This window comes from Pelodiscus sinensis, chromosome 8, assembly GCF_049634645.1.
Source record: "Pelodiscus sinensis isolate JC-2024 chromosome 8, ASM4963464v1, whole genome shotgun sequence".
In the NCBI taxonomy this organism is placed as follows: domain Eukaryota; kingdom Metazoa; phylum Chordata; order Testudines; family Trionychidae; genus Pelodiscus; species Pelodiscus sinensis.
Window position 1 is genome coordinate 18,832,993 of NC_134718.1, and position 26,194 is coordinate 18,859,186.

The 26,194-nt window shown below is 43.7% G+C and overlaps 1 protein-coding gene across 3 annotated transcripts in view; it reads left to right on the plus strand.

Moving 5' to 3' along the window:
* Nucleotides 1–26,194, plus strand: part of WAPL (WAPL cohesin release factor) — a 131,981-nt gene that overhangs the window by 85,659 nt on the left and 20,128 nt on the right. For all 3 annotated transcript variants that reach the window (XM_075934835.1, XM_075934833.1, XM_075934834.1), the window contains exons 6-9: nucleotides 8,197–8,349; nucleotides 8,602–8,738; nucleotides 11,450–11,561; nucleotides 21,234–21,461. In XM_075934835.1, coding sequence (XP_075790950.1) covers nucleotides 8,197–8,349; nucleotides 8,602–8,738; nucleotides 11,450–11,561; nucleotides 21,234–21,461 — 630 coding nt within the window. The remainder of the gene's footprint in view (nucleotides 1–8,196; nucleotides 8,350–8,601; nucleotides 8,739–11,449; nucleotides 11,562–21,233; nucleotides 21,462–26,194) is intronic.

Here is a 26,194-nt window from a genome sequence, read left to right on the forward strand (position 1 = left end):
CCCTATGCTGCAGACTTGGATACAGAGGAAGCAGCGCGGGGTGGCAGCAGACTCTGGGGGGGCGGGGGGAGAGCAGACTCCTCAGAGGCTGCTCTGTGGGGCGGCAGCTCCACAAAGACAGTAGGAGGCTCCCCCGCCTCTGAGGCAGCAGCTTTCCAAGTGTACCAGCTACCTCCTGCCCCCAGTACCCTTGGCACTGCTGTCTATCTGAGGCAGCAGTGCAGGGAGTTGGGGCAGCTCTAGGATCTGGTGTTCATGGGTAGCCCATCTCGCCTCCCACCCATATCCTTGCTGCCTGTTCCACTGCCCAAGAGGGTGTAGTTTGAGTCACCTGGAAAGGGAAGTGTGATCTCAAAGATACTTTAGCAGCAAAATTAATGGCTTTATTTTTGTTTTTTATATGATCAAGCTCATAGGTGATTTGTGGACTGAATGAGACAGCCTACATTGTCGTAGATACTTGGAATACTGTTATTGATTCCTTAGAGTGGTGGAGAAATTCAGCATCTCCAACTGCTTGCCCCTACCTATATTCCGCACATGGGTCTGCAGGTCCCTGAGACAGGAGATGTCTTAGTTGGTCTGTGCCTGTGCAGTTGCTCTCTCATTCCCTCAATCAAGGTTCCTCAAATTTTGAGTAGAACAGGAGCACCACCAGTTCAGAGTGCGCATTGACAATGGAACCAGGGTCTTCACAAAGGTCTTCTGCAGATAAGATGAAATAGCTACATTGGTTTTTTTTTCATATTTGGATTATTGCTTCCGGATGAGCATATCTAGCTAGGAAGTCTGGTCAATTATACCATTCTTGCTTCATTTTTTGGCATCCTTTGGGTATGTGCAAGTAATTAAAAGCTCACTTGATTCCTACAAAAGCAATAGGCTTTATTAGAGTAACCCTGAATTTGATGTTAGTGAAGGTCTCCTGTCCTGTGAACAGATTCCAGGCCCCAGATTCCAGCCTGGTAAAACAGCTAATAATTAGATATGGACTGTAGTCTATGGATGTTAGGAATCGAGTAATTAGCTAATCGTGTAGTCAGTAGAGAGTCTATCGACTACACAATTAGTTGACAAGGGAGAAAGGACTCAGTTCCGGCTCAGGCCGGGCCCGGGAGCTATGCCCCATTGTGACTCTGCAGTTCAAATGTAGTAAGAGCCAGGCAGAGTCTGGGCTTGCTGCAGGCAGAAACCACTTTGCAGCAGCCTCCTCTCCCGCCGGTGATGTTGCCTATGATAGAAGCAGCAGAGCAGGGGGACGGACGCAAGCAGCACTGTGGAGACAGTGCTGGGGGGAAACCAGCTTTTAAGCCATCTCCCACCAGCTCCTGCTTCTCTCCTCCTTCCCCTGCCTCTGATACAGAGGCAGCAGGGAAGGGGGAATGCACATATTCAACTATATTAACCAGTAAGCCTAGGCTACTTGACTACTCACTTACATCCCTACTGTAGTCAAGGTTTGCCTTTCCTAGTAGGAGAAGACAGACATGGTTATATATACCTTTTTAATGCCATTAGCTAGGACTCATCCCAGTTGCATGCAGGCTTAGCTCTGATCTGTTTACTTACTAGACAGAAGACAGTTTTAAATACTGAAGTGATGATGGTAGACAACAGAGGGTCTTTCCACCCATGTTTCCGGAACCAGACTAAAATTACAGGTGCATCCTCATAGGATGGGGAGTCTATATGGATAGTCGCACTGCCCAAGGCACATGATCTCCCTGGGAGTCCAGTTTGTATATTGACCTTGTGGAATTGAGAGTAGTCCATCTAGTGTACTGTGGGTTCCTTCACACTTACAGCATTTTGTTTATATCCTGATAATGTCACAATACAAAACGAAGTAATTAAGGTGGAGCAAAATCTCATTCCTTTCTGAATAGAGGCAGTCAGTTTTTGAAACTCTCGTCATGATGCTTTCAGCAGCTGACCTACCAGGTGCATAGAATTCCCAGGCAATCTCAGCAGGGAGTTTTCCACAGACCATGAGTAGAAGATACTCAGTTCCATCCTGGACATTCTTTGCCCAGTGGGGAATGCCATCGTGAGGCTTGATTGCTTCACAATTTCTTGTTGATCTGTATCTATAATGCTCCAGAGTGGCGTTAGACTGGAGTCCAGGGGCATCTTGTATAATCATGGATAGACCTTCCAGAGGTATGCCTTTCCACCCATCCCACTAACTACCTCTGTGTGATAGTCTTTGGGATGCTCACGACTGCAAATCACCTTGCTACCTCCTTTCCTCAACAGAGATTTCCTTACCTAGTTATCTGCCTGATGCTTCTAGTCTTTTAGCCACCTAAACAATAACTCCAGAACTACATTCCTCTTTAATTGCCTTGCTGGTTAATAGTAGGTATGCTTCAGCCCAAGCATTTTGAAGCATTCCCTGGGTTGCAATGAGAATTTGTGGTCTCACATCTACCATACATTCAGTAATTTCAGGTCTGCTGTCCCCAAGGAGGCGATGTACATACAAGTTTACCTATTCCAGCTTGGGCAGCAATTAATATCACGGGCCTGAGTATTTATAGTGAAAACAATCATAAGTTTATTACCAAATTTTAAGATTTAAGAAATGGCGAATAAGGATGAGAGCAGGTTATGTATTTAATGCTTTCTAGAAATAAACTTAACTTTGATCCCTCTAAAACAGTGGTCTCCAACCTTTTTAACCACAAGATCACCTTTGCTATTAAAATGCAATGTAAGGTTTACTGAAACCCAAATACCCTTGCTCAGTTTCCTTCCCCTCTTCTCGAATGTCCCGCCCCTGCTGCATCCCTTCTCCAAGGCTTCACCCTGCTCACACCATCCCCTTTCCTCCTCAAATCTCATTCACTTTTGGGGTAGTGAGTTGGGGTGCAGGCTCTGGTCTTGGGCCAAGGGATTTGGAGTGTGCGAGGGGATGTCCTAAAGATAGGGAGGTGGGGAGGTTTCTGGAGTAGCCTAGAGGGTTTGCCTGGGGAGCACAGGGTTGGGGGCTCGAGTTACATCTGCTTATTCCAAGTCCTCTGCTTCTTGGCTTAGAGAACCAATCCAAACTTAGTCTGGTATTTGCTTTCAAAGGAAAGCTGTTAATCCAAGAACTGAATCAGGCACAACATTTTAGGGCTCATATATACAATTTGAAAGTTTTGGTTGGTACTTTACATGAATTTAGGCCCTGAGTGCACAAGGCAGTTACATTTGTACATCAGTATAAAGTTTCATTTGCCTTTGTAGAGTTCATGGGATTCATGCATGCTTGGTTCTGAAGAGAGGCTTAAGTTGAAAAACTGAGTTTGAGGATAAGCATAAATGGCAATTGTTTTTTGGGGGGAAGGGTTTAGTAATTAATTTGAAACATTTTGAGATGTGTCTCATCTTTATTGGATAATGTTTCCTGTCTTCTTGCTAATCTTGAAAGTCAGGAGTGAGTCTGGCAGAAGCAACCTGAAAACAGGCTGGAACTGTAATACTGTCCCAGTGAAAAATTGTTATACTATCCCAGTGAAATAGCTAAAAGGCTGGGTATTTACTAGATAGCTACAGTGAAACAGGGATTCACTCCACATTACTTCTAACTGGTGCAAGCATGTGGAGAGAGTAAGGGTTGTCATTGTGTATAAAATATAAATGTGAGTACATATAAAACAAGTGTAGGAAGAATGCCATTAATTTGCAAAACCATCCTTAATTTATTGTGGCTTCCTCAGTGCTCTGCAATGTTTCCTCTCTGCATGTTCACTTATTCCAGAGAAAAAATGGAAAGACTGCTACCTGCAGACAGGAATCATTTTCAGAGGTCAAATGGTAGGAGACAGTAGTTGTGGCTACAGCTAGCAGTAGCCTCTAAGGATATGTCTAGACTGCAAGCCTCTTTTGAAAGATTCTTTCAAAAAACTCTCTTTAGAAAGAGAGCATTTAGACTGCAACCACGTCTTTTGAAAAAGTGAGCTGCTTTTTTGAAAGAGAGCACCCAGGCAGTCTGGATGCTCTCTTTCGAAAAAGCCCTGTTTGCATTCAATAACGCCTTTTTTCGAAAGAGCACTTAGCATGTAGCGGAAACCAAGTGTATTGGTGAGTTACTGAGCAGGGTTTGTGAGAGAAGTGGGGATCAGAAGGGGACAGTGTTGAGGGATGGTGGCGTAGACATCTTGGGAGGACTAAGTGTCTGTTGGTTCAAGTGTAATTTGTAGTAAAGGCCAGGTTCAGACTCCAGATTGTGACAGTGACTGTGAGGTCATTCTAGGTGCCCCTCACTTGTGCACGTACCACTGCTGCACAATATTGTAGCATTTCTTAGACAGGACTAAACTACGTGTCATTTGTTTTGCGGGTTTCCTAATGTCTCTGAAGTGTGGTGAGCCACATTCTGCTTCAGATAATTCAAACAACCTGCCTGTTCCCTTTCTGTTTGGCAGCTTTAGTTGCTTTTGTGATCCAAATAGACCTTCTGGTGTGAAGAATGAAGATTTAATAGCACAATAATAACTGGAACAAAAATAAATTTAGGGTTTATTTTATCTGATTTAATTCAAGCATCTTTGTACCTAGTGTTTGTTTGAAACAATTGTACTTATTGCATTCATACCATTAAATTCAGACTTGTTCAATGGGAGACTTTGTAGCTAAGAACATGGAGTTAGTGGTCAGACAGCAGTTGTCTGTAGCTCAGAACTGCCAAGGTAAATGATTGCATAATGTATAGAAATGAAACTTATCTATTTTAAATAAGAGGACCATGAAAGTTCTTGCTCTACAAGGACCTTTATCAGTTCTTGTTTCTATATGTACAAAAAGGTAGAGAAAATATTTTTCTCTGAATACTTTGAATGTCTTTGTTAGAGGACATAAAATGAAGTAAATAACATAATACATCACTCTTTTTAGTTAAATTGTTCTTAAGTAAAGCTTTATATAAAATACTAGCTTAAAGAACCAGATCCAAAGTTCCATGAAGTTAATGGAAAGATGCTTCTTAACGTCAAGGAGTTTCAGAAGATGCCTTAAATGTCCTTTGTTTTATTGTCTGCTGATTATTTTCATTTAAAACCAAGAAATTCATTAAACACATCCAGCTTTACATAAACTCCTTTGATAACCTTTCCATGTAAATACACAGTTCTTGCTTTGAGGAAAAATAAGAACTCTTGTAGTTGAGTTGACCACTTGAAATACCACCATCAGATGTATGTGTGCACTAGAATAAAGCAAAGACTATTATTTGTCACCTTTCTCATACATTATTTTTTTAATAAACGTTCAAGCTTTGAAGAATGCTTATGAGCGGATCAAATCCGACAATTAAGGGAAATCTGCATTTGATTCATAGTGAGCTTTAGCTCTAGTTTGTGTCTTCCGTGTAACTACTTTTTCTAAAGGTACATCTACACTGCATGCTTATTTCAAAATAAGCTATTCTAGAGGAGTTATTCCAAAATAGCTTATTTTGAAATAGCATGTCTACACAACAGGAAAGACTCAATTAATCCGAGGCAGGCTTCCCTAATGTAGACATGCTATCTCGATTTAGAGCCCCAGGAGAGTAGGAATATCTTAGAATGGCCCTAGTGAGGGGCTGTTTTGAAATAGTAGCTGCGGAGCATCTACACACATCTTATTTCGAAATAGCTATTTCAGAATAGGCATTATTCCTTGTAGAATGAGGTGTACTGATTTTGGAATAATCTGTCTGTCCATTATTTCAAAATAACAGAATGGCTGTGTAGATGCTCACATTGTTATTTCGAAATAATACTAGTTATCATATATATAGTAGCCCAGTGTCTGAGAGTCTGTAATGCTGAAATACTGGCTGTTCCCTCCGGCGGGCGCTGTTTCCTGAAATGCTGGCTGTTCTTCTGGGCGGCCCGTGCCGCATGGAGAGTGTGGGGCCCAAATGGCCACTTGCGCCACTTGCTCCCCCGTGGCAGCCTGGCTGAGCGGCGCAGAAGCCGGCTGAGCGGCGCAGAAGGCAGCCGAGCGCCATGGCTGGAGATGAAGGGGGTGGGGCGGTGATGTGCGGTGTGACAGCAACTCTAGGCCCCGCCCACTCGCTGTGAATGTCACCACCCCGCCCCCCTTTGCCTCCTGCCATGGCGCTTGGCTGACTTCTGCACTGCTCAGCTGGGCTGCTGTACAGGAGCAAGTGGCGCAAGCGACCATTTGGGTTACGTGCTCCCCATGCAGCATGGGGAGTGCAGAGCCCAAATGGCCGTTTGGGCTCCGCGGTCCCCCACGTGAGAGGCAGGAGGGGGAGGAGGAGAGAGAGAGAGAGAGAAAGAGGCAGGAGGTGGAGGAGAGCTGAGAGGAGGGGGGGGGGGCGGGAGGCAGTATGAGGAGAAGAGAGAGACCGGAGGCTCAGGAGAGAAGACGGACATTGAGGAGAGACCTGAAAATCCCATCTTATGACGGGCTAATTGGCTAGTCTCGAAATAATGGTGCAGTGTAGACGCATCCTAAGTTGACTATTTATATGTAATAAAGAGAACTATTGTCTTTAGGAAAGAACTGTTGTGTTTAGGTTGTTTCTTGGCCCCATGGCATTTGTCCCTCCCACCCTGCCCTTTGGTGCCTTCCCCTTTCTTCTCCTGCCCTTGCCCCCTCCTCTCACCTTAGCACAAGCCCCTTCCTCTTCTAACCCCCACCTTCCTCTTATTTCTCCCCCTGCCCCTTCCCTCACCTTCTGCCTTTGTCGTGGTGGGTGGCTGCCTCCTGTGCTGGGATTGGAGCCAGGGCCGCCTGCAGTGCTATTTTTAGTACTGTGGTCCCAGCCCACCACAGGCGGCCTCAACTGCAGTCCCAGCACACGAGGCAGCTGCCTGCCACATGGTCCCACCCTGGGAGCAGCTAATGCTGGAGCTTGCATGGTGGCTTCTGGGGCTAAGACTGTGATACTAAAAATAGCACTGCAGCCCTGGCTCCTGTCCTGACACAAGGGGCGCAGCCCAGACTAGATCTGGGGCTGCAGTGCTATTTTTAGTGTTACGACCCAGGCTCCAGCTCCAGCAGCCACCATGTGGCCCAGCCTGGCTGCAGTTCTAGCCCTAGGAAAGGGATGAAGGTAGGGCCAGGGCTGTATAGTGGCCATGTGGCCCTGCCCCAGAACAGCTGAGCATCCTCTACACAGCTCTTCTAAGAAGGTGTGTGATGATCAAATTCTAGGTGTGCACTTTAGGGGGAACCCTGCTCCCCTCCCCCTCCAAGCCCATGGGGCTTTCTCTCTGCCTCTCCTCCCTCCAAGCCTGCAGGCTTTCTCTCCCACTCCCCGGTCCGCGGGGCTTTCTCTGCCTCCTCTCTCCCCATTGCTCCTGACCAGCAGGGGCCTCCTGTCATCTCTCTGCCCCTTTCCCCATCGCTGTCACCAACAGGTCAGGTTTGGGGCATGTGGGCTACTTACCCAATCTGGTGCCAGGCAAAATGGTGAGCCCCAGACCTTCTGGCCACTTTCTTCCCCTCTAATGGTGCAGCTGTTCCTGGTGGTCAATTTGCAATAGAGCTCTCCCCTGTGCTCAGGATAACAGGAAACTGTATACCAAATTTGGTGGTGTTAGCTCTTCTCGTTTAGGAGGAGTTTCTGAACAAACTAACTCAGAGAGATGACTAGATGCACATTTCTAAAATGTATAGACAGATTTTCATCCCATTCACATTGAGACAAAGGTAAACATTCAGTGTCACGCCCACATTGAGACTAGGGTAAAGTGTGCTAATGATTGGATATAGCAACCAGCTCAGTAATGTCAAGGACTGTGGTGTCCAACTAGTTGAAGCAAACCGCCACACACTAGCCACACTCAACTGGCCAAATTGCCACATGTGGCTAGTGTGTTGTACACCACAGGTGTTAAACCTCTGGGAAATAAAATGACCAGTGCATTAGTAAGAGTCAACAAAGAATTTTAACTTTATTTCACCTACCCTGGCAATCAGTTTAAGTTAATCAGTGCAAACGATTCTGTCTGCTCCTTTAATTTTGAAGTCCCATCAGACCCTCTTTTTTCCTTAAATAAAGTTACATATTTGACATCCATTTAAATTACATGGCAGCTTCCAGATTTGAAGAATGGTACATGAACACCTCTGGGGTCTTAGAAAACCCAAGATTTGATTTTGATAAATGCACACCCTGTTCTGTTTCTGTATGTTTAGTGTGTGTTTGCTAAAATGGGAAGTTGTTTTGAACATTCACTTTCTCATTGATAGGTAAGGCTATCTTCAAAGGAGGCAGTTCATAAAGATGATGGAGTTTTTAAGGCTCCTGCACCACCTCCCAAAGTGATAAAAACTGTGACAATACCTACTCAGCCCTATCAAGAGATAGTAACTGCATTGAAATGTAGGAAAGAAGACAAGGAAGTAAGTATTTTCAAGAAAATTTTAAAGTAATTATTGGTTCTAATATATATTGAATGAATAGTGTCAAATGAAGCATTGGCTTTCCCCGTTAAAGGTAGGGGTATTGTTGCATATTTAGTTGAATGACCTAAATTATCTTCACTAAAATATGAATTAGTCTAGTCAGTTTTTCAAAGATAATATTAAATGTGTTAACTTTATATCTGTCCCAACAGCAATGTATTGTGTTCAATATATATTTGTATCTTCCAGTTGTACACTGTTGTTCAGCATGTAAAGCACTTCAATGATGTAGTGGAATTTGGTGAAAATCAAGAGTTCACAGATGATATTGAATACTTGCTAAGCGGACTGAAGAGCAATCAGCCCCTAAACACACGTTGCCTTAGGTGAGATATTTAAAGTATCTTGTATATGTTCCTTTCTTGTATTGAAAGGAAAAAAGTGAGTTAAATATAGTTCTTCTAAATATTTGATATGACTGTAAAATGTCAGTAGTTATCTAGAGTTTCTGCTGCCTGGAACAGCAGCAATAACAAATCTGAAAGTATGGTAGATGACATTTATAGTGTCATGAATGTGAATGTTTAATGTGGGGAAGGATAAAAGAGGATTTTGTACAGTCAAATTACATCCCCTAACTTACTTTTGTACTGATTACAAATGAATTTATTTTTTGCAGTCTTTATCTTTTCTTTATTTGGATATGATTATAAGCAAGGAAGGAAGCATCAATCCACTGCTCTTTAATAGAAATTTCAGTTTTTAAAGAATTATAAATATATGTGTAAGAAAGCATCCCCAGACACTTACTGACATCGATATATTATCATCATGCTAAAGTTTCCTTCACCATTCTCTATTTAACACATGAACATTAGAGTTAGTGTTTGGTTATATTTTGCTCATCTCTACATTTTCTTCTTGCATTGTACATTTAAATGCTATTCTTGACACAAATGGAATTAAATGTAACAATTCACATGCTGAAAATATTGGTTCAATACAGTTTTCTATAGTTTGAAGATCTAATATCTAGGACAGTGATTTTATAGCAATATAAAATCCCTTTTATCTTTCATACTTGTATAATTGTTTCTCTATAGCTGTGGCAAAACTACAGTTATTCTAGAAGAAAAACATGCACTGTAGATTTAGATGATAGTGAAACTTTATTTGGCATTCCGGAGTGTATCAAAAATAGCTATATAATTTTGAAAAGCAGATACTAAGTTACGTCTAGTTAATTCAAGCCATTGCAATAGTGTTGATTGATTTACCATAACTTGCAGAGATCTCAGTTCTCCTGATTGAGTTATGTAGATATACAATTATGTAAATCAGTGGTGGGCCACTGACCCACAGAAAAATCAGTTGGGCGGGGGGCTGGAGTGCCGGGCAGGCTCCCCAATGCTGGGAGGAAGGACCCTGAACCCTGAGGGCTGGATCCAGGCAAGCTGGGGACTGCGTCTGACCCTGGGCCTTAGGTTCCCCACCCCTGATGTAAATAATCGTTGTAACTAAGAACTTTAGAATTAAGTTACTCACATTCAATAAGCTGTTTCTCTGTAAACTTTCAAAAATCTTTTAAATCTTGTTCTCTGCTTCTAAAATTATATAGGATATTAGATCTAACTTGTACTAATGGAAATTTTCATCCTATCAATGCAAGTTGTGTGTTTTCCAAAGAAACCAACATATAGGGATAAGGATAGTTAGGAGAGTCAGAAGCCGTGGTGGCAAACTGAACCTTGAATGCTGCTGTGATTGCAGACTGTAAAAGAGGACAGTTTCATATGCTTTTTAAAGATTCCATTGGTGTCATGGAGAATTCTTTATAATGTAGTATTCCATTCTACTCCTGATATTTGTATTCTTCTTACACCTTTGAAGACCTTTAATTTTTAACTACAGTGGTAAGAAAATATAACTTTTTTTTAAAAAAGTTGAGTACAGCACAGCTGAATGCGGCATTAAGAAACTTCACAGATTTTTAAGGGAACGTATTTAGTAAAACCTGTTCAGGGTGCAGCTGAAAACTCAGACAATCCCAATTAGAATTATTTAAGAAAGTAAATAAAAAACCGTATGTAGGGCAAGAGGAGGAACAAAAACATGACTACCCACTCTAAACAGGCATTTTGAATATTGACGGGGGAAGGGAGAGAGGTATACATACCTGATGGTTTGATTGCTATGGTAGGGCCCTCCTTTTTCACTAAAATTCAAAATTGACTTGGTGGGTTAGTCCAAACTCCTCATCGCCACCACCCAAAATCCTCCTGGCCCAGGGGTGGGCAACGAAATGTTGGCAGTTCACAAGGGTTAGCCCCAGGTGGGCCACTGCCACTATATTTACCTGCACCTCCACAGGTATGGGTGATCATAGCTCCCATTGGCCAGGATCAACAGGAGCTGTGATTCCCCAGTACCTGTGGAAGCACAGGTACCGTAATTTAGCAAATATACTCCGCACCCGAGTATGCCCCGAGGGGGGAGAGGAAGGGAAGTGTGGAGTGTGTGGGGTATGTAAAAACAAATATAACCCACGGCTAAATTATGGAAATTATGGTGGCTAACCGTGGCAGACCTGATTTGGTCTGTGGGACAGTATTTGCCCACCCCGTCCTAGCCCCTAGATTAGCACTTGAAACTTCAGGCATGGTAAAGAGGGATTACAAATAAGCCATAGCAGTTTTTAACCAGGGCGTCAGATCACAATAAACTTTCCTCAGTCCTCTTCACCAAGCTTGTGTCTTACCCAGTGAAGGTTTTTCTTTCAGCTAAAGTTGTTCCCAGAACCCTTGATCTTATTCATTTGCAACCCTATTGAATCTAACAGTAAAAGAAGAAACCAGCTAAGCCCAGTCTGAGTAAGCAGTCCTAAAATAGAATGCTGCATATTTTCATCATTTGAAATTGGTGGTAAATCTTACAAGGATGAAATAAATATATAACAAACCTTTTTGTAAGCCCACAAGCAGCTGGATTTTCTGATATACATATATTCATGTTTGTTAGACTTATTTGCTTGACTAGCCTTTTTCTTAAATAAATGTGGAGACTTTCAAAGACATTAATGTTTGTCTGTTTTTTCTAGTGTTATTAGCTTGGCGACAAAATGCGCCATGCCCAGTTTCCGGATGCACCTGAGAGCACATGGGATGGTAGCCATGGTCTTCAAAACACTGGATGATTCCCAACACCACCAGGTATTCCTATTCCATATGCCCTATACAATTTGGTTAGCTTCAAGTCACATTAGAATGGCTGCACATGAATGGGAATCTTGGAAATATAGAAGTGCATTAATTACGTTTTTTAAATAGTTTGATTGAATTTAACATTTGGAAATAATGGCCCAACTTCAGAAGTCTACACAGAAACACAACATGGGAAAGTAGAGAGTGCCTGTGTTCTCTTTCATGCAATCAAAAGTGGTAGAATTGGAGCTGAGTTTGTCATTGATTTCAAATCTTCTTTACCACTTTCAGTTTTCATACTATTTAATTCTATTTAGTTTAAAGTACTGCTTAGATAAGTTAACACTACTATTTTTCTTTTCAATTTCACTGCAATAAATATCTGGATTATTCTTTATTTTTATCTCAACTTAAACTTGTCAGTATAAAATAGCTTGAATGTAGATACTTTTTCCTTTGTAGCTGTCCATAGTGTGCATCCTACGCTACTAGTGCTGCAAGTTATAGGGCAGTACAGTATTAATTTTTAATGAAAGACCTTGAAAGGGTGACCTGTTTTATTTCAGCTAGTGAGATGAAGCTGAGTTTTCACTTTCCCTCAAACCTCACCAGTTGGGTTCATAGACTCATAGAAGATTGGGATAGGAAGAGATCTCAGGGGTTCATCTAGTCCAGGAGTAGCCAGCCCATCAAAGGCAAAGAGCCACAATAGTTGGGGATAGAGTGCAAAAGGCCGAGGGGAAAAAAGTTGTTGAGGTGGAGGAAAGCCCCAGCGGTGTTTTTAGCCACATCAGGCTCCCATCGGCCGGTGCCATGTTGTCAGTGCCATTTTGCTTTGCCGTGCCGGACGGTGAGCACCGGGGGCCTGGTGACCATTTTTAGGGGCGCAGGGGCAGCTTCGCGAGCCATGGGGGAGGCTTCATGAACCGCAATTTAAGAGGGGGAAGAGCTGCATGAGGTTCGTGAGCCGCAGGTTGGCCAGCCCTTATCTAGTCCCTGCTCAAAGTAGGACCAGCTCCAAATCATTTCAGTGAGGCCTTTCTTGAGCCTGGCCTTAAAAACCTCTAAGGTTGGAGATTCCACCACCTTGCTGGGCAACTCATTCCAGTGCTTCACCACTTCCCTAGTGAACTAGTTTTTCCTAATGTCCAACCTAAACTTCCCATGCTGCAACTTTGAGACCATTGCTTCTTGTTCTGTCATTAGCCACCACTAAAAATAGCCCGGCTCCATCCTCCTTTGGAACCCCCTTCAGGAACTTGAAGGCTGATATCAAATTCCCCCTCATTCTTCATTTCTGCAGACTAAATAAGACCAGTTTCCTCAGCCTCTCCTCATAAGTCATGTGCTCCAGCCCCCTAATCATATTTGTTGCTCTCTGCTGGACTCTCTCCAATTTGTCCCCATTCTTTCTGTAGTGGGGGCCCCCAAACTAAGTACAATATTCCAAATGCAGCCTTATCAGTGTCAAGTAGAGGAGAATAATCACTTCCCTTGATTTGCTGGCAATGCGCCTACTAATGCAGCCCAGTATGCCATTTGCCTTCTTGACAACAAAGACGTACTGTTGACTTGTATCTGGCTTCTTGTCATCCCCAGGACTGTTTCTGCACAACTGGCCAGCCAATCAATCCGTAGCCTGTAATAGTGTATAGGCTCTTTTCTTCTTAAGTGTAGGATTGCAGGCTTTTGTTGAACCTCATCAAATTTCTTTTGGTCCTATCCTCCAATTTGTGTAAGTCTCTCTGGACCTTATTCTTGTTCTTCAGCATATCTCCGTCTCCCCCCAGCTTAGTGTCATCCATGAACTTGCTGAGAATGCAATCTATCCCCTCATCCAGATAGCTAATGAAGATGTTGAATAAAACTAGCCCCAGGATCAACTCCTTGGGCACTCTGCTTGATACCAGTTGCCAAATAGACATTGGGCCATTGATGACCATCCACCTTACAGTCCATTCTTCCAAGCCTGCCTTCTTTAACTTGCCAGCAAGAATATTGTGGGAAACCGTATCAAAAGTTTTGCTAAATTCAAGGTACAGTAAAACTCCAGTGGTCCGGCATCCAATGGTCCGGCACTCCTGATGGTCCGGCACCATCTGGAACCCGGAAGTGCTCCGGGCAGCCGGACAATTGGAGCTGCTTTGCCCCCGGCTTCCCCGATTCAGCCACTGGTCAGTTTCAGCAGCAGCTGACTTGGGGACGCCTGGGGCAGAGCAGCTGGGGTGCTGCCGGGTTGGTCCCGCAGCGCCAAGGGGTGCATCCCCCCCAACTCCACCCCAGGCCCCTTATAGCTCTCCTCTTCCGATAGTCTGTCATATTTGATAATCCGGCACCCCCTGGGTCCTAAAGATGCTGGATTATTGGAAGTTTACTGTATATTATTGTCTACTGATTTCCTCATGTCCCCAGAGCCAGGTATCTGATCTCATCTCATCATAGAAGGTAATCAGGTTGGTCAACATGACTTACCCTTGGTGAATCCATGTTACCTGTTCCTGATCACCTTCAGTGAAAACCATTTCTAAGTTTTGTGGGTGCCATTTTTCCTCTGAAGACCTTTTTGGAGAATGTCATAAGGAGAGTTTGTTATTGAAAATGATTTTGGAAATATCCATTCGATCCTTTGTGTAGTCAAAATCCCAACCAGCTGTTTCTCTGACATCTCTTATAAGTTGATTTGGCTAACAACAACATTGAATTTGCTGTTTTCTTGCAAGAATCAAGAGTGGCATGAAAATGCACACATGAAATAAAATCTCATTTTGTATTGCGAAATTGAAGGTAGCTAAACACAGGCTACCAGGAGACTGGTTAAGGGAGTCACATGAATGAACTTTGTATGAATGTACAATAACATCTTGTGCTATCTTCATAATTGCAACCACTTCTTTATTTTCTGATGAACTAAAACACCAGTTTCAAAAAAGCGCTTGCAATATTTGATTTAAATTGTTTTTTTCCAGAAACATGTTTGACCAAGTAAACATCCACTTTTGATATGTTGAAAAGAAAGTTAGGCTTTCATATAATGTCTTTTAAATGTATTTTAGATATAGAAACTAAGAGATTCTGAACAGCTACTAGTGTTTTTGTCAATAATAGTGTGCTATTCTGTAACAGGAGGATACATATTTGTTTTAAATAAAATATCCTTCTGCATACTTCCTCACTGCTGTTGCATAGATCTACATGACATAACACTTGTGTTTCACTAATATTTTTAATTTAGTTCAAATGATTAGAAATAGATTTTGGTTCTAAGACTCAACAAAAGCAACAGAGAACTCAAATCAGTCCAAAAGGGAATGGGGAAACAATAACTACTTCAAAAAAATAATGCTTGCTCCGAGGGTTGCGTAAAAAGTGTGTAATTAGCTAATCGTGTAGTCAACAGATTTTATTGACTGCACAATTAATCAATAAGAGTTAGCATTGTAAGCGCTCAGTCCCAGATGGAGCTGGGTTCCAGAGACTACTCTCACTGTGGCTGTGCATTATTAGGAGACTGGGGAGCTGTTGTGCAGGCAGGCTGGCTCACTCCCCTAATAATGCAGAGTCGCAGCGGGGGTAGTTGCCAGGACCCGGCTGGAGCCAGGACTGTCAGCCTGCCAGCGCGCCAGCTATTAAAGTGCTTCTAATGCAGAGGTGCGGTGGGAGTTGATGCTGGAATCCAGGATTGAAACAACTTGTTGGCCAGCCCACTAAAAAATGTGCTTTGCAGAGCTACAGTGGGTGAGGGGATTGCATGTAGCTGATAGTGTTAACCACCCAAATAGTGATTAATCATTTAATGGACTATAGTATTACATCCCTACTTGCTCTTACCACATGCTATTGTGTTCATTGATGATATAGGTAGTGCTAGGTTCACTTAGATTTAGAAAGGTTTTTAAAAAGGACATATAAGAATGTTTCTTTACAGTTTTGTAACTATTAATAGTGAGAGAGTTTGCACTGAATGATAACATAATTGGAAATGTTGAAAATCAATCAGTACTTTCTTTGCAACAGTACTTTATAGTGGGCTTGAGAAAATAAAATGGTTAGTTTATCATAAGAGGATATGAATAGTAGTGCAGTGGGTAAGATTCTTTTGTGCCCAGTAGGCACAATAAAATTACCAGGTATCTCAGAAGTATTCTTAAATACAAATTATCATCTTTGAAAAATAGTTATTCCACATAATTGGTAAACTTTCAAGAAACTGCAGCTTAAATGTCTGTCTTGTCCAAAATATGCTATGAATACTTCAGAGTACCAGATTATTTAATTTTTAAAACAAAAACTGTTTTTATGAAAATTCAGTAGTTACCCATAAAAATGTTTCAAATGTCTTAAACATGTGAATAATTCAGAAATATGGAATACATTATAATATTTGAAGATAACTATCTGTTCCCACAAGCTAGAACATAAATAGAATGAGACTGAAGAGACAAAGACCAAAATTGTTCTCAGTGGGAGTAATTGGCCTTTAGTTTTTGGTGTGTGTGTGCATGTAAGAAGAGCTGAAGAATTTTTTTCTTTTAACATTATTATGGCGGCATTATTTGCAGTTCTGTAATCAAGGTTGCCTTCAGACTTCTGTCATAAGCCCTATTTTTTTAACCCTTCTCTTCCCTCCCCTGTCCAATATTTTTTGAAAGATTAATTTCTTTGAAAATTGTGCCTTTTTAAAATGAAATCTAGAGTGTATTTTCTGGGAAAACTTCATAGCGCTAAGATTCAAAACTTTATATTGGGATGAATCGAAAATTAAGATTTCATAAAATCTAGCATCATGACCCCTCACTGACCCTACTATTTAACCTCTCTTCTCCGCATTGGCTGATGTTCAGAACTCCTAAACCAGTATTTCCTATACTTATACGGTGTGCGTACAAATCTATATTTTTCTGCTGTTGAAGCCAAATTTTTAAGCTAATAGTTATTATGGACCAAATCCCTGTCAAGTAAGCTACTGTATAAAGTACACGTGACCTGACCAAGCTGCTTAAATGAGCTGGATCTATAATCTTTCTGAGTTATTAAATAACTCTCCTTTATTAGCACATCTTAAAGAAGGGTGCTGCTATCCTAGGGTCCCCGGCACACATTGTCTTTCTGTTGATTTCCCACATCCCCTGTCATCTCTGCTGCACAGATAGCTCCCAGCCTCTTTGCTTGCCTACTTCTCAGAAACCTTTTAGAGGCTTATCTGCTCCCTTAGCAGACTCATTGGCCTACATAGGTTTTTTTGTGTGCACTTGCACAGAAACCTTGAGCTCTCCCATTGCCCCAGATCTAATTCTGTGCTCAAAGTGACAACCCCCCAGCATATCCACTCCAACACAGTCTATATCATCTCTCCCTGCCAACCATCCAGGCTGTGTCCCTTGTTGTCTGGTTTACACTGACTAGGGGCTCTATGATGGGGCAGGAAAGAGGGTGCAGGAATTGAGGGGCAAACTGAAGCAGCATGATTACAGAACACTCTGAAAAGTGGGAGGTTCACTGGAGGAGATGGGCAGCAAAAGCTTCATGGGGAGTTGAAGTTAGGTGTCCTCACAGAGATCTTATGTTTTTAGACCAATTGCATTTAGGTCAGGAGTGGGCAATAATTTTTGCAAGGGGGCCACTTGATACATTTTGGTATGGAGTCACGGACTTGCACTGAGCCTCCAGGAAGGGGCAGGGCCTCAGGCAGAAAGACGGGGCTGAGAAACACTGAGTGTGAAAGAGAGACACTGCATGTGAGACAGATTTTTGTGATACAGTGTGTGCAGCAGTATGTATATTAGGGATGTCCTCATCTATACAACTACACAATCAATAAGTTGATCATGTCGACTACAAGCATTCCCCCACCACCACCCTTGCTACCTTTGCATCAGAGGCAGCAGGGGTTGGAGAGACGGGGAGCTGGTTCCCATGGGGAGTTGGCTTAAAAGCAGGCTCCCCACAAGAGATCTGCCTCCCCCCAAGTCGCGTGCTGCTGCCTCTGATAAGAGAGGCAGTAGCACAGAGGGTGAAGGAGGTAAGCTAGAGCCAATGTGCTCAGGTAACCGGCTTTCGAAATGGTGAAAGGGGGTTATGCCATCCCCTGTCACTCGGTTCCCCCCGTATTGCCCCCCAACCTTGTCTCTCTTCAGGGATCCCTCTCATGAGCTCCTTCTTCGGGAAGAGGTTCTTCAGCTCTTTGCTCTGGGAGCCATAGAGCCAGTTCTTCCTGAAGTTTTGGGCAGGGGCAGGTATTTCCTGGTCCCAAAAGCCAAAGTGCGTTTCTGCCCCATCCTGGATCTCAGGGACTTCAATTCCTTTATCATCAAAACCAAATTCAAGATGGTGACCCTGGCATCCATAATCCCTTCTCTAGCCCTTGGAGACTGGTACGCTGCCCTCAATCTAAAAGACGCCTACTTCCACATTTCTATTGCTCCTCTGCTTTACGGTAGGAAGGGACCACTACTAAATTACGGCCCTTCCCTTCGGTATGTCTATGGCCACCCCAGGTCTTCATGAAATGCATGGCAGTCATCGCTGCCACTCTAAGGAGAAGGTGCGTCCAGGTGTTCCCTTATCTGAACTGGCTCCTTAGAAATTGGTCCGAAGACCAGGTGCGAGTGCAATCACCGTGGTCTGGAATATCTTCAGGGAGCCGGGCCTACTTCTGAACATGGCCAAATTGACCCAAACGCCTACCCCGATAAGAGAGTTAGTAGGTACCAACCTGAACTCAACAATGGCGAGGGCCTCCCTCCCCAGATCTTGCTTTCTGGTGATCGAGTCTGTGGTATGGGGACTGCAAGGTTTCCCGATGGCCACGGCCAGGACCTGCATGCGCCTCCTAGGCCTAATGGCTGCGTGTACCTATGTTGTGCAGCATGCCAGACTTTGCATGCGTCTACTACAGATGTGGCTAGCACATGGCCTCAACCCAGCCTTCCACCAGTGGGACAGGGTAGTGACGGTTCCCGACACTGTCCTTCTATTGTTGGACTAGTGGACACAGCAGGAGGAGGTCTGTGCCAGAGTCCTATTCTTCAGATCCATAGCACCCACCCAAGTCGTGATAGACATGAGCACATCTGGGGGACATGCAGACACGAGGTAAGTGGTCCCAGGATGATCTCTCTCTGCACATAAATGTCAAGGAACTCTGGGCAGTCCATCTGGCCTGTGTGGCTTTCCTCACAAGAGGTCTTAGGGGCAGGTCGGTCCTTATCCTATCAGACAACATGGCAGTGGTCTCATATATCAACAGACAAGGCGGGGCGCACTCTCCCCGCCTGTGGGACCTCTGCATCAGGGCGGACATTCACCCGATGGCCTCTTACCTCCCCGGATCCCAGAATGCCCTGGCAGACCAGTTGAGCAGGGCCTTCTCCAGCCACGAGTGGTCCTTCAGAAGGGAAGTAGCTTCTTCCGTCTTCCACAAGTGTGGATTTCCCTGCCTAGACCTGTTTGCCCCCAGAAAGAACAAGAAGTGTCTGAGGTTCTGCTCCCTCACGGGGCTGAGGAGGGACTCCCTGGGAGACACACTACTCCGTCTCTGGCCCAGGGGCCTACTATATGCCTTCCTACACCTTCCCACTGGTTCACAGGATCCTCTTGTGAGTGCGGGAGTTCAAGGCGTCCCTGGTTCTTATCACCCTGGCATGGCCCAAACAGCATTGGTTCTCGACCCTCCTCAGCCTGTTGTGCAAGAGGCCAATAACCCTCTCATTGCTCCGACCCCACCTCCTTAGTTTCTGCTTTGGAGTTCTCTATGTGGAATGGACATGAGCAATCACTCGAAGAAAGAACGGTTACTTACCTCATAACTGTTGTTGTTCGAGATGTGTTGCTCATGTCCATTCCAAATCCCACCCGCCTCCCATTCTTCGGAGTACTCGGGTAAGAAGGAACTGAGCGGGTAGGGGGCCAGCAGGGGTATATATCAGCTGGTATACCAGCGCCACTCCAGGGGGCTCCCTGCTGGCCTGATAGGCACTGCTGAGGAAAAACTCTCCGGCGACGCATGCATGTTTGTGTCCATATACACACCTACATGGAATGGACATAAGCAACACATCTTGAAGAAAAACAATTACGAGGTAAGTAACCATTCTTTAGTGATAGTTTAGGAACGTAATAGCTAGGTTATCAATTCAGTGACCTGTGAATGGTTTTGTTTTTCCTATAAGCCCAAACAGTGGTTGGTCTGTAGCCAGGCCACCTGATGTGGAACTCAGTTTGGATCTGGTACTTTTCTGCTCAAGGTGAGAAGTTTGAACTGATTACAAAGAATTGGGCAAGAGGAATATAACAGTAGAGCAAGTGGCCAGATATCAGGAGACCCTCCCCACTCCCTGCCTAGCACCCAAGATGCCTGCTAGAAACACCTAAGATTGACCTGGGGGAAGGACTGGCCCCAAACTACATTTTTGTCTTGCTTGTGAAAGAGATAATTAGGAACAACTGTTTAAGGTCAGAATTTGCACGTAATAAGTTTTAGTGCATTAGCAATAGCTGGCATATTTTGTTTATTTTGGCTTTGTAACTTAGATCTGTTTTTGTTTTCACTAGCAGTGACTTACATCCTTCTTTTTATACTTAATAAAAACACTTTTGTTTATTCTCAAGCCCGGGGTAAATAATTGTTATCTGGGGGAGGGGAGCACCATGCTACATACCTCTCTTTCATTGGTAAAGAGGGCAAACTTATGAGCTTTGTCTGTAAAACTCTTATACAGAGGAAGTTGCATTTATTTGTGGTTTTGGTCCCTTTAGGTGCTTGGATACCTGGGTGCTGTCAATAGCTTTATAGCAGAGCTCTCCCAGAGCTAAGCTAGTTCAGCATCTATGTTGCTGTGCTAAAGCTCAATAACTCAACTCTGTGCTTTGGCTAGGGAGATCAGAGCTTCCAACAGGACAGAAGGATACCCTAGAGAGTAGGAAGGGGGTGGTGATGAGTGGTTTGATCAGCACACAGGACGACAATCCCAGGGATGACTTCTGGATCCAACCTACCACAGACTGGTTCTTGCCAGGCTTTTTGTGGGCCAGACTGCCAGACTGGGGAATCCTTAACTCAAGGGACAGAGTTTCTCTGGGTTTAGGGAACCCTCATGGGGGACTTCCACTAAGAATTTGAGGCTCTGTGCTGGGAATCCCCAACGAACTGTAGGCAATGATTCCCTGCTTTCTGGGGTGACATTTTTATGACTTGTCCTTCATCCCTGCAGAGCCTCTTCTGTCTTCATCTCTGTCTCCTCTCTTGCCTTCTCTCTAGCTAACCAGAATTTTAATCCCTGCCAAACTATATCCTCAGAACCCCTGCTACTTCCCCTTTGCACCGGTCCTTCCCATAATTCCCTTCTGTATTGCTGCCCTGAAGTTTTCATTTGTTATCCTCTCTGCCCCAGTGACTACTTGGGGGCTATTTTCAAATGCTTTGCTTCTCTAGCAGGATTTTGTAAATTAAACAACTGATTTGTTGACTTGCCTGTGTTGGCCAGGGAAAGAGTTAGTGTCTTGCTAGAAAGAACAGTGTTCAGACACAGTTATAGTTACCAGTTTCAGTGCTGGCATAGGCAGAATCTGACCAATTTCTCCTTTAGATAACCAACTTTGTTAAAAACTTTTCCTGTATAAGTGTTGTACAGTCTTCATCTAGCACAAGTATTGCTACAATTTTATATTTCTTTTGTTTTCAAGAATCTGTCACTTTGTACAGCAGCTCTTATGTACATCCTAAGCAGAGATCGTTTGAACATGGATTTGGACAGAGCTAGTCTAGATCTGATGATTCGGCTTTTGGAGCTAGAGCAAGATGCTTCTTCTGCTAAGCTGCTTAATGAAAAAGACATGAACAAAATTAAGGAAAAAATCCGGCGACTCTGTGAAACTGTTCACAACAAACATCTTGATCTCGAAAACATCACGGTGAGTCTGTTGTGTTTGAAAGATCTGTTTTAAAATTTAACTTAAGTGAAATGCTTGGTAAAATGAACTTTATTGGCAGCAACTATCTTTTAATTCTAGTTAAAGTATTTATCTTGTGTCTTGTGGGGTGTTTTGGAATCCAAGAGTAGTCTAAAATGTCTTCAGGATTCTTTGTAGAATATCCTTTTATATGCTGTGCTCACTTGTGTCATGTTTAAATTTCCAAATTCTTTTCTAGGCTACTCTAATTCTATATAGTAAGTTACAGTAGTTCTGCAGTTCACCACATTATTGTCCTATTGTAGATAGTAATATAGTTTTTAATTAAATAAGAATTAAACATGAGGTATATATGATATTTCACCTACCAAAATTAGATAACAATAACAATAAAGGTTTGTCTGTAGAAATACACAGTTAAAGCTGAAATTATTCTCAAGTTGCTCCAGGTGTCTTTGCATCATCAAGTAGTTGATAGTTGTGCGTAATTAAAGCATAATGTGATGAGGTCAGGACTGACTTTTCTTCTAAATACCTTTGCTTTCCTGGCCATTTTAACATTTGTATGTACGAACTGTCATTGCAGGTTGGAACAGCAATTCAGTTATTCTAAAATCTTGCCTCCAACAGTGGCTGGTATAAGAGTGTTCAGATGCTTTCCCTTTATACAGGGGTGATGGAAAACCCCAAAAGATACAGAAAAAGTAGGGGAAAATTCTTTGACTCTTTGCATAGTGGGCAGTCCACTGACAAAACTGACATTTGAACTAGGGATGTAAGCGACTAATTGACTGGTAGCTCTCATGGGCCCTCCTCCCCCCCCCCTTGCTCAGAGAGAGGCAGCAAAGGGGGCAGGATCCGTTGCTGGGGGAGCTGGCTTAAAAGGCAGTTTCCCCACAGTAACATCTCCGTAGGGAGAAGGAGCGGGGCCAGCTGGGGACTGTTTAAGTCCCCCGATGGCCATGCTCCCTGCGACGCTTCTGCTTTTGAAATGTAGCAAGAGCCAGCTCGGCTCTTACTACATTTCAAAGGTGGAGGCACCCTTATCAACTAATCAAATAGTTGATGTAATTTGCATTGACTATTTGATTAATCTAAATTTAACATCCTTAATTTGATCCAGATTTAATCACCTCTTCTTGTACACCTAATACATATATCTCACACTCTGAAATGGAAAATATGTACCATTTTGATTTGATATAAAAACATGAAAAACTTGTATATCCAGTTTGGTAGCCTGAGTATAAACTGCAGTGTATTTGTACAGATCAGCAGTTCTCAAACTGTAGGTCGCGGTAGGGATGTGACTGTATAACCATTTACACAGTTAACCGATGAGTTTGGGCTCATCAGTTAATGTGCACGGTTACATGCAGGGCTCCCTTCCTGCACGTTGCTACAGGAGCACAGCAGGAGCCAGTGGGCACAGGAAGCTGGCTTAAAAGCAAGTAGGCTCCTGGGTAGCCAATTGCCCCCCCAGCATGTAACTGTGTAACTGCTGAAAATTTCAGTGGTTACACATTTACTTGAATAAACAAATTTTAACATCCCTACTTGTGACACTTGTTTTAATGGGATTGCCAGAGCTGGCATTAGACTTGCTGGGCCTAGGGCTGAAACAGAAGGCCAAGTCCCACCGCCTGAAGCTGAAGCCTGAGCTCTTCAGCCCTGCATAGTGAACTTCAGATTAGACATCCTGACTGAGGCTGAAACCTTTTGGCTTTGATTTTGTGTCTCTCCCGCCCCCCCCCCCTTGCCTAGGGAGGTGGAATTTGGGCTTGTTCTCCCCCTTCCACGCTCTCACCTGGGTTTGTGAGGCTCAGGCTTTAGTCGCCACTCCTGGGGTCATGTAGTAATTGTTGTTGTTAGAAGGGGGTTGTGGTGCAATGAAATTTGAGAACCCCGGTACAGATACAAATTCTGATGGTCCGGCACCATCAGGAACCCGGAAGTGCTCCGGGCAGCCAGACCATTGGAGCTACTCTGCCTCCAGCTTCCCTGATTCAGCTGCTGCTAAAACTGACCAGTGGCTGAATCAGGGAAGCCAGGGGCAGAGCAGCTGGAGTGCTGCCAGGTAGGTCCCATAGCACTGCCCCTCGGGGCTGTGGGACCAACCTGGTAGCACCCCAGCTGTCCCCGATTCAGCCGCTGCTGAAACTGACCAGCGGCTGACTCCAGGAAGCCTGAGGCAGAGCTGCTCTTCCCCGGCTTCCTGGAATCAGCCCCTGATCAGTTTCAGCAGCAGCTGACTTGGGTACACCTGGGACAGAGCAGCTGGGGACCAACCCGGCAGCGCCCCAGCTGCTCTGTCCCAGGCATCCCGATTCAGCTGCTGTTGAAACTGACCAGCGGCTGACTCCAGGAAGCCGGGGCAGAGCATCTCTGCCTCAGGCTTCCTGGAGTCAGCTGCTGATCAGTTTCAGCAGCAGCTGACTTGGGGACACCTGGGGCAGAGCAGCTGGGGTGCTGCCGGATTGGTGCAGTAGTGCCGAGGAGCACTCCAGCTGCTCTGCTGCAGGCGTCCCTGATTCAGCCGCTGCTGAAACTGACCAGCAACGGCTGAATCAGGGACGCCTGGGGCAGAGCCGGACTATCGGAAGGGGGGGCTATGAGGGGTCTGGGGTGGCATCCCTCCACCCCACCCCAGACCCCTCATAGCCCACCCTTCCAATAGTCCGGCATATCTGATAATCCGGCACCCCCTGGATCCTAAAGGTGCTGGATTACCGGAAGTTTACTGTACTACCTTGCTTAAATTTTTTGTGGCTCTTACAACTGGACAAACTGTTTGGTCCTGTGTTTGTTTTTTAAGTTTAAAGCTGCTGGGGTGAGACTTCTCCTGCTAGTTTCATCCTCTCATAAATAAGAATGAATAGATTATAAACCTTTCAAAAACTTATGTTTAAAGGAAATGCAGATACACTGACTTGGATTTTGGACTAGCTGGACCACTGGTCTGAACTGAAAGAATAGAACTGATAGTATGTTACCACTAGATGGTATAACAGATACAGCCTGTATTTCAGTGTAACAAACATTAATGTAGTGTAATGTGAGTCTTTCCTTAGTGTTGCATTATGTAATGCACTTTCTTGAGTGCCTTAATTTTTTTTATTTTGAATTTTACAATGATTTTTATCAGTCTGATACTTTATTAAATATCGGGTTTTTTAAATTTGTGAATTGAAGTTTTAGAGGCTTTACCTCTTGACATAACATCTTCAGCGGTTAGCAACAGTCTCCAGATTACATTAATGTTTCATTTAACACCAAGATAAAAGAAAAGATACCTTGGTTGAGGTGGCTTTTCCATTAGCTTGGTGGGGGGGGAGGAGGGGTTGTTTGGGGTTTTTTTTGGGGGGGGGTTTCATTCTTCTACTCATTTTTCTCAAGCTTTCAGTTTTGGAACAAATTGCTAAATTGGCATTAGAAGACATGTTGGTGAAAGGAGTTGAATTGTTTCAAGGAAAAGACTCTGCATGGCTGCTACGTACAGCTAAGGAGTTTGATGACATAATGCAACATAGTTGGCATTTCCGATTAGCCTTTTATAGCACATAGTTATGGACCTAAGAATTTTCTGATCTTCAGATATTCCCCAAATGAGGCTGAATTTGAGGTTGCTTTTTGTTTTAACTTGGCTGCTTAGTTCACAGCTAAACTAACAACCTTAATGCCATTAATGCCAAACAAATTGTTCCAAGAACACATCCAGTCCTGAAATGTCTAGCTGTAAATTGATGGTGTTCCATGTCTGTTCTGTTAATCAAGGAGGTTGACTTGATTGACATAAATGTTATCCAAAATAGTGCAAATTTTGACTAAACTAGCCTTTTAATGTCCTGTTTCACCTTCCCAATGCCTCATTTTAGATACTGAGTTGTCTTTGAGTTCTCATTATATAGGCCTAAGGTATTTAGGAAATAGCCTTTGCAGTCTGCAACGAGGAGTGTAATTTCCATTTAAGAGCTAATAAAATGGATTTGATTTTGCACGGACTATGTGATGCCATGTTTCAGGCACCATTACTACTTGGAGCCCATTCATTTAGGGCAAAGGGAACATGGATAACATGTCTCTGAAACACTTCCCTTATAGCAATCTCCAGGAGTACAATCTGAAAATCTGTTCAGAATTTTACATGGTATTCCTCTGCATTTGTTGTGGTCTGGAAAATATTATATTGCTAACTAACTTCTCACAATTGAGAATATATGGAGGCCCTATATCAAAGAAGAAAGGACATTTACAGGAGGCCCTGACTTGGAATATGATCGGTTCCTGGGGAAATGTCGCAAGTTAGGGGCGTCGTAACTCAAACCCTAATTTACGATAGGCACAGTGCGCCGTCGTAAATGCAGGCTGAGGATGTAAGTTGGGGATTTCTGGCTGCTTCCACACTTACAAAAATGGTTGTAAGCGCAGGGGGTCAGAACTCGGGCGGTCGCATCTCAGGGGCCTCCTATAGTTGCCTGTAACAGTTGTGGGGGGTTTTTAAAGGATGATTTTGCATATTTACAGTAGCCTTCTATCTTTCCCTCTTCTTGGAAGAGCAACACTTCAGGAATACTGGTTTTTATGGAAGTGTCTGGAGTTTGGCAGTGTTTTGGAGCCCGTAGGAGTCCAAGTCCCCCAACTGGGTTGACAGACGTGGGATAACCAGGCTCACTCTACTGCTTCAAAATGCTGTGCAAAACAATACCCCGTGTGGCCCCAGATCCTTCCATAAT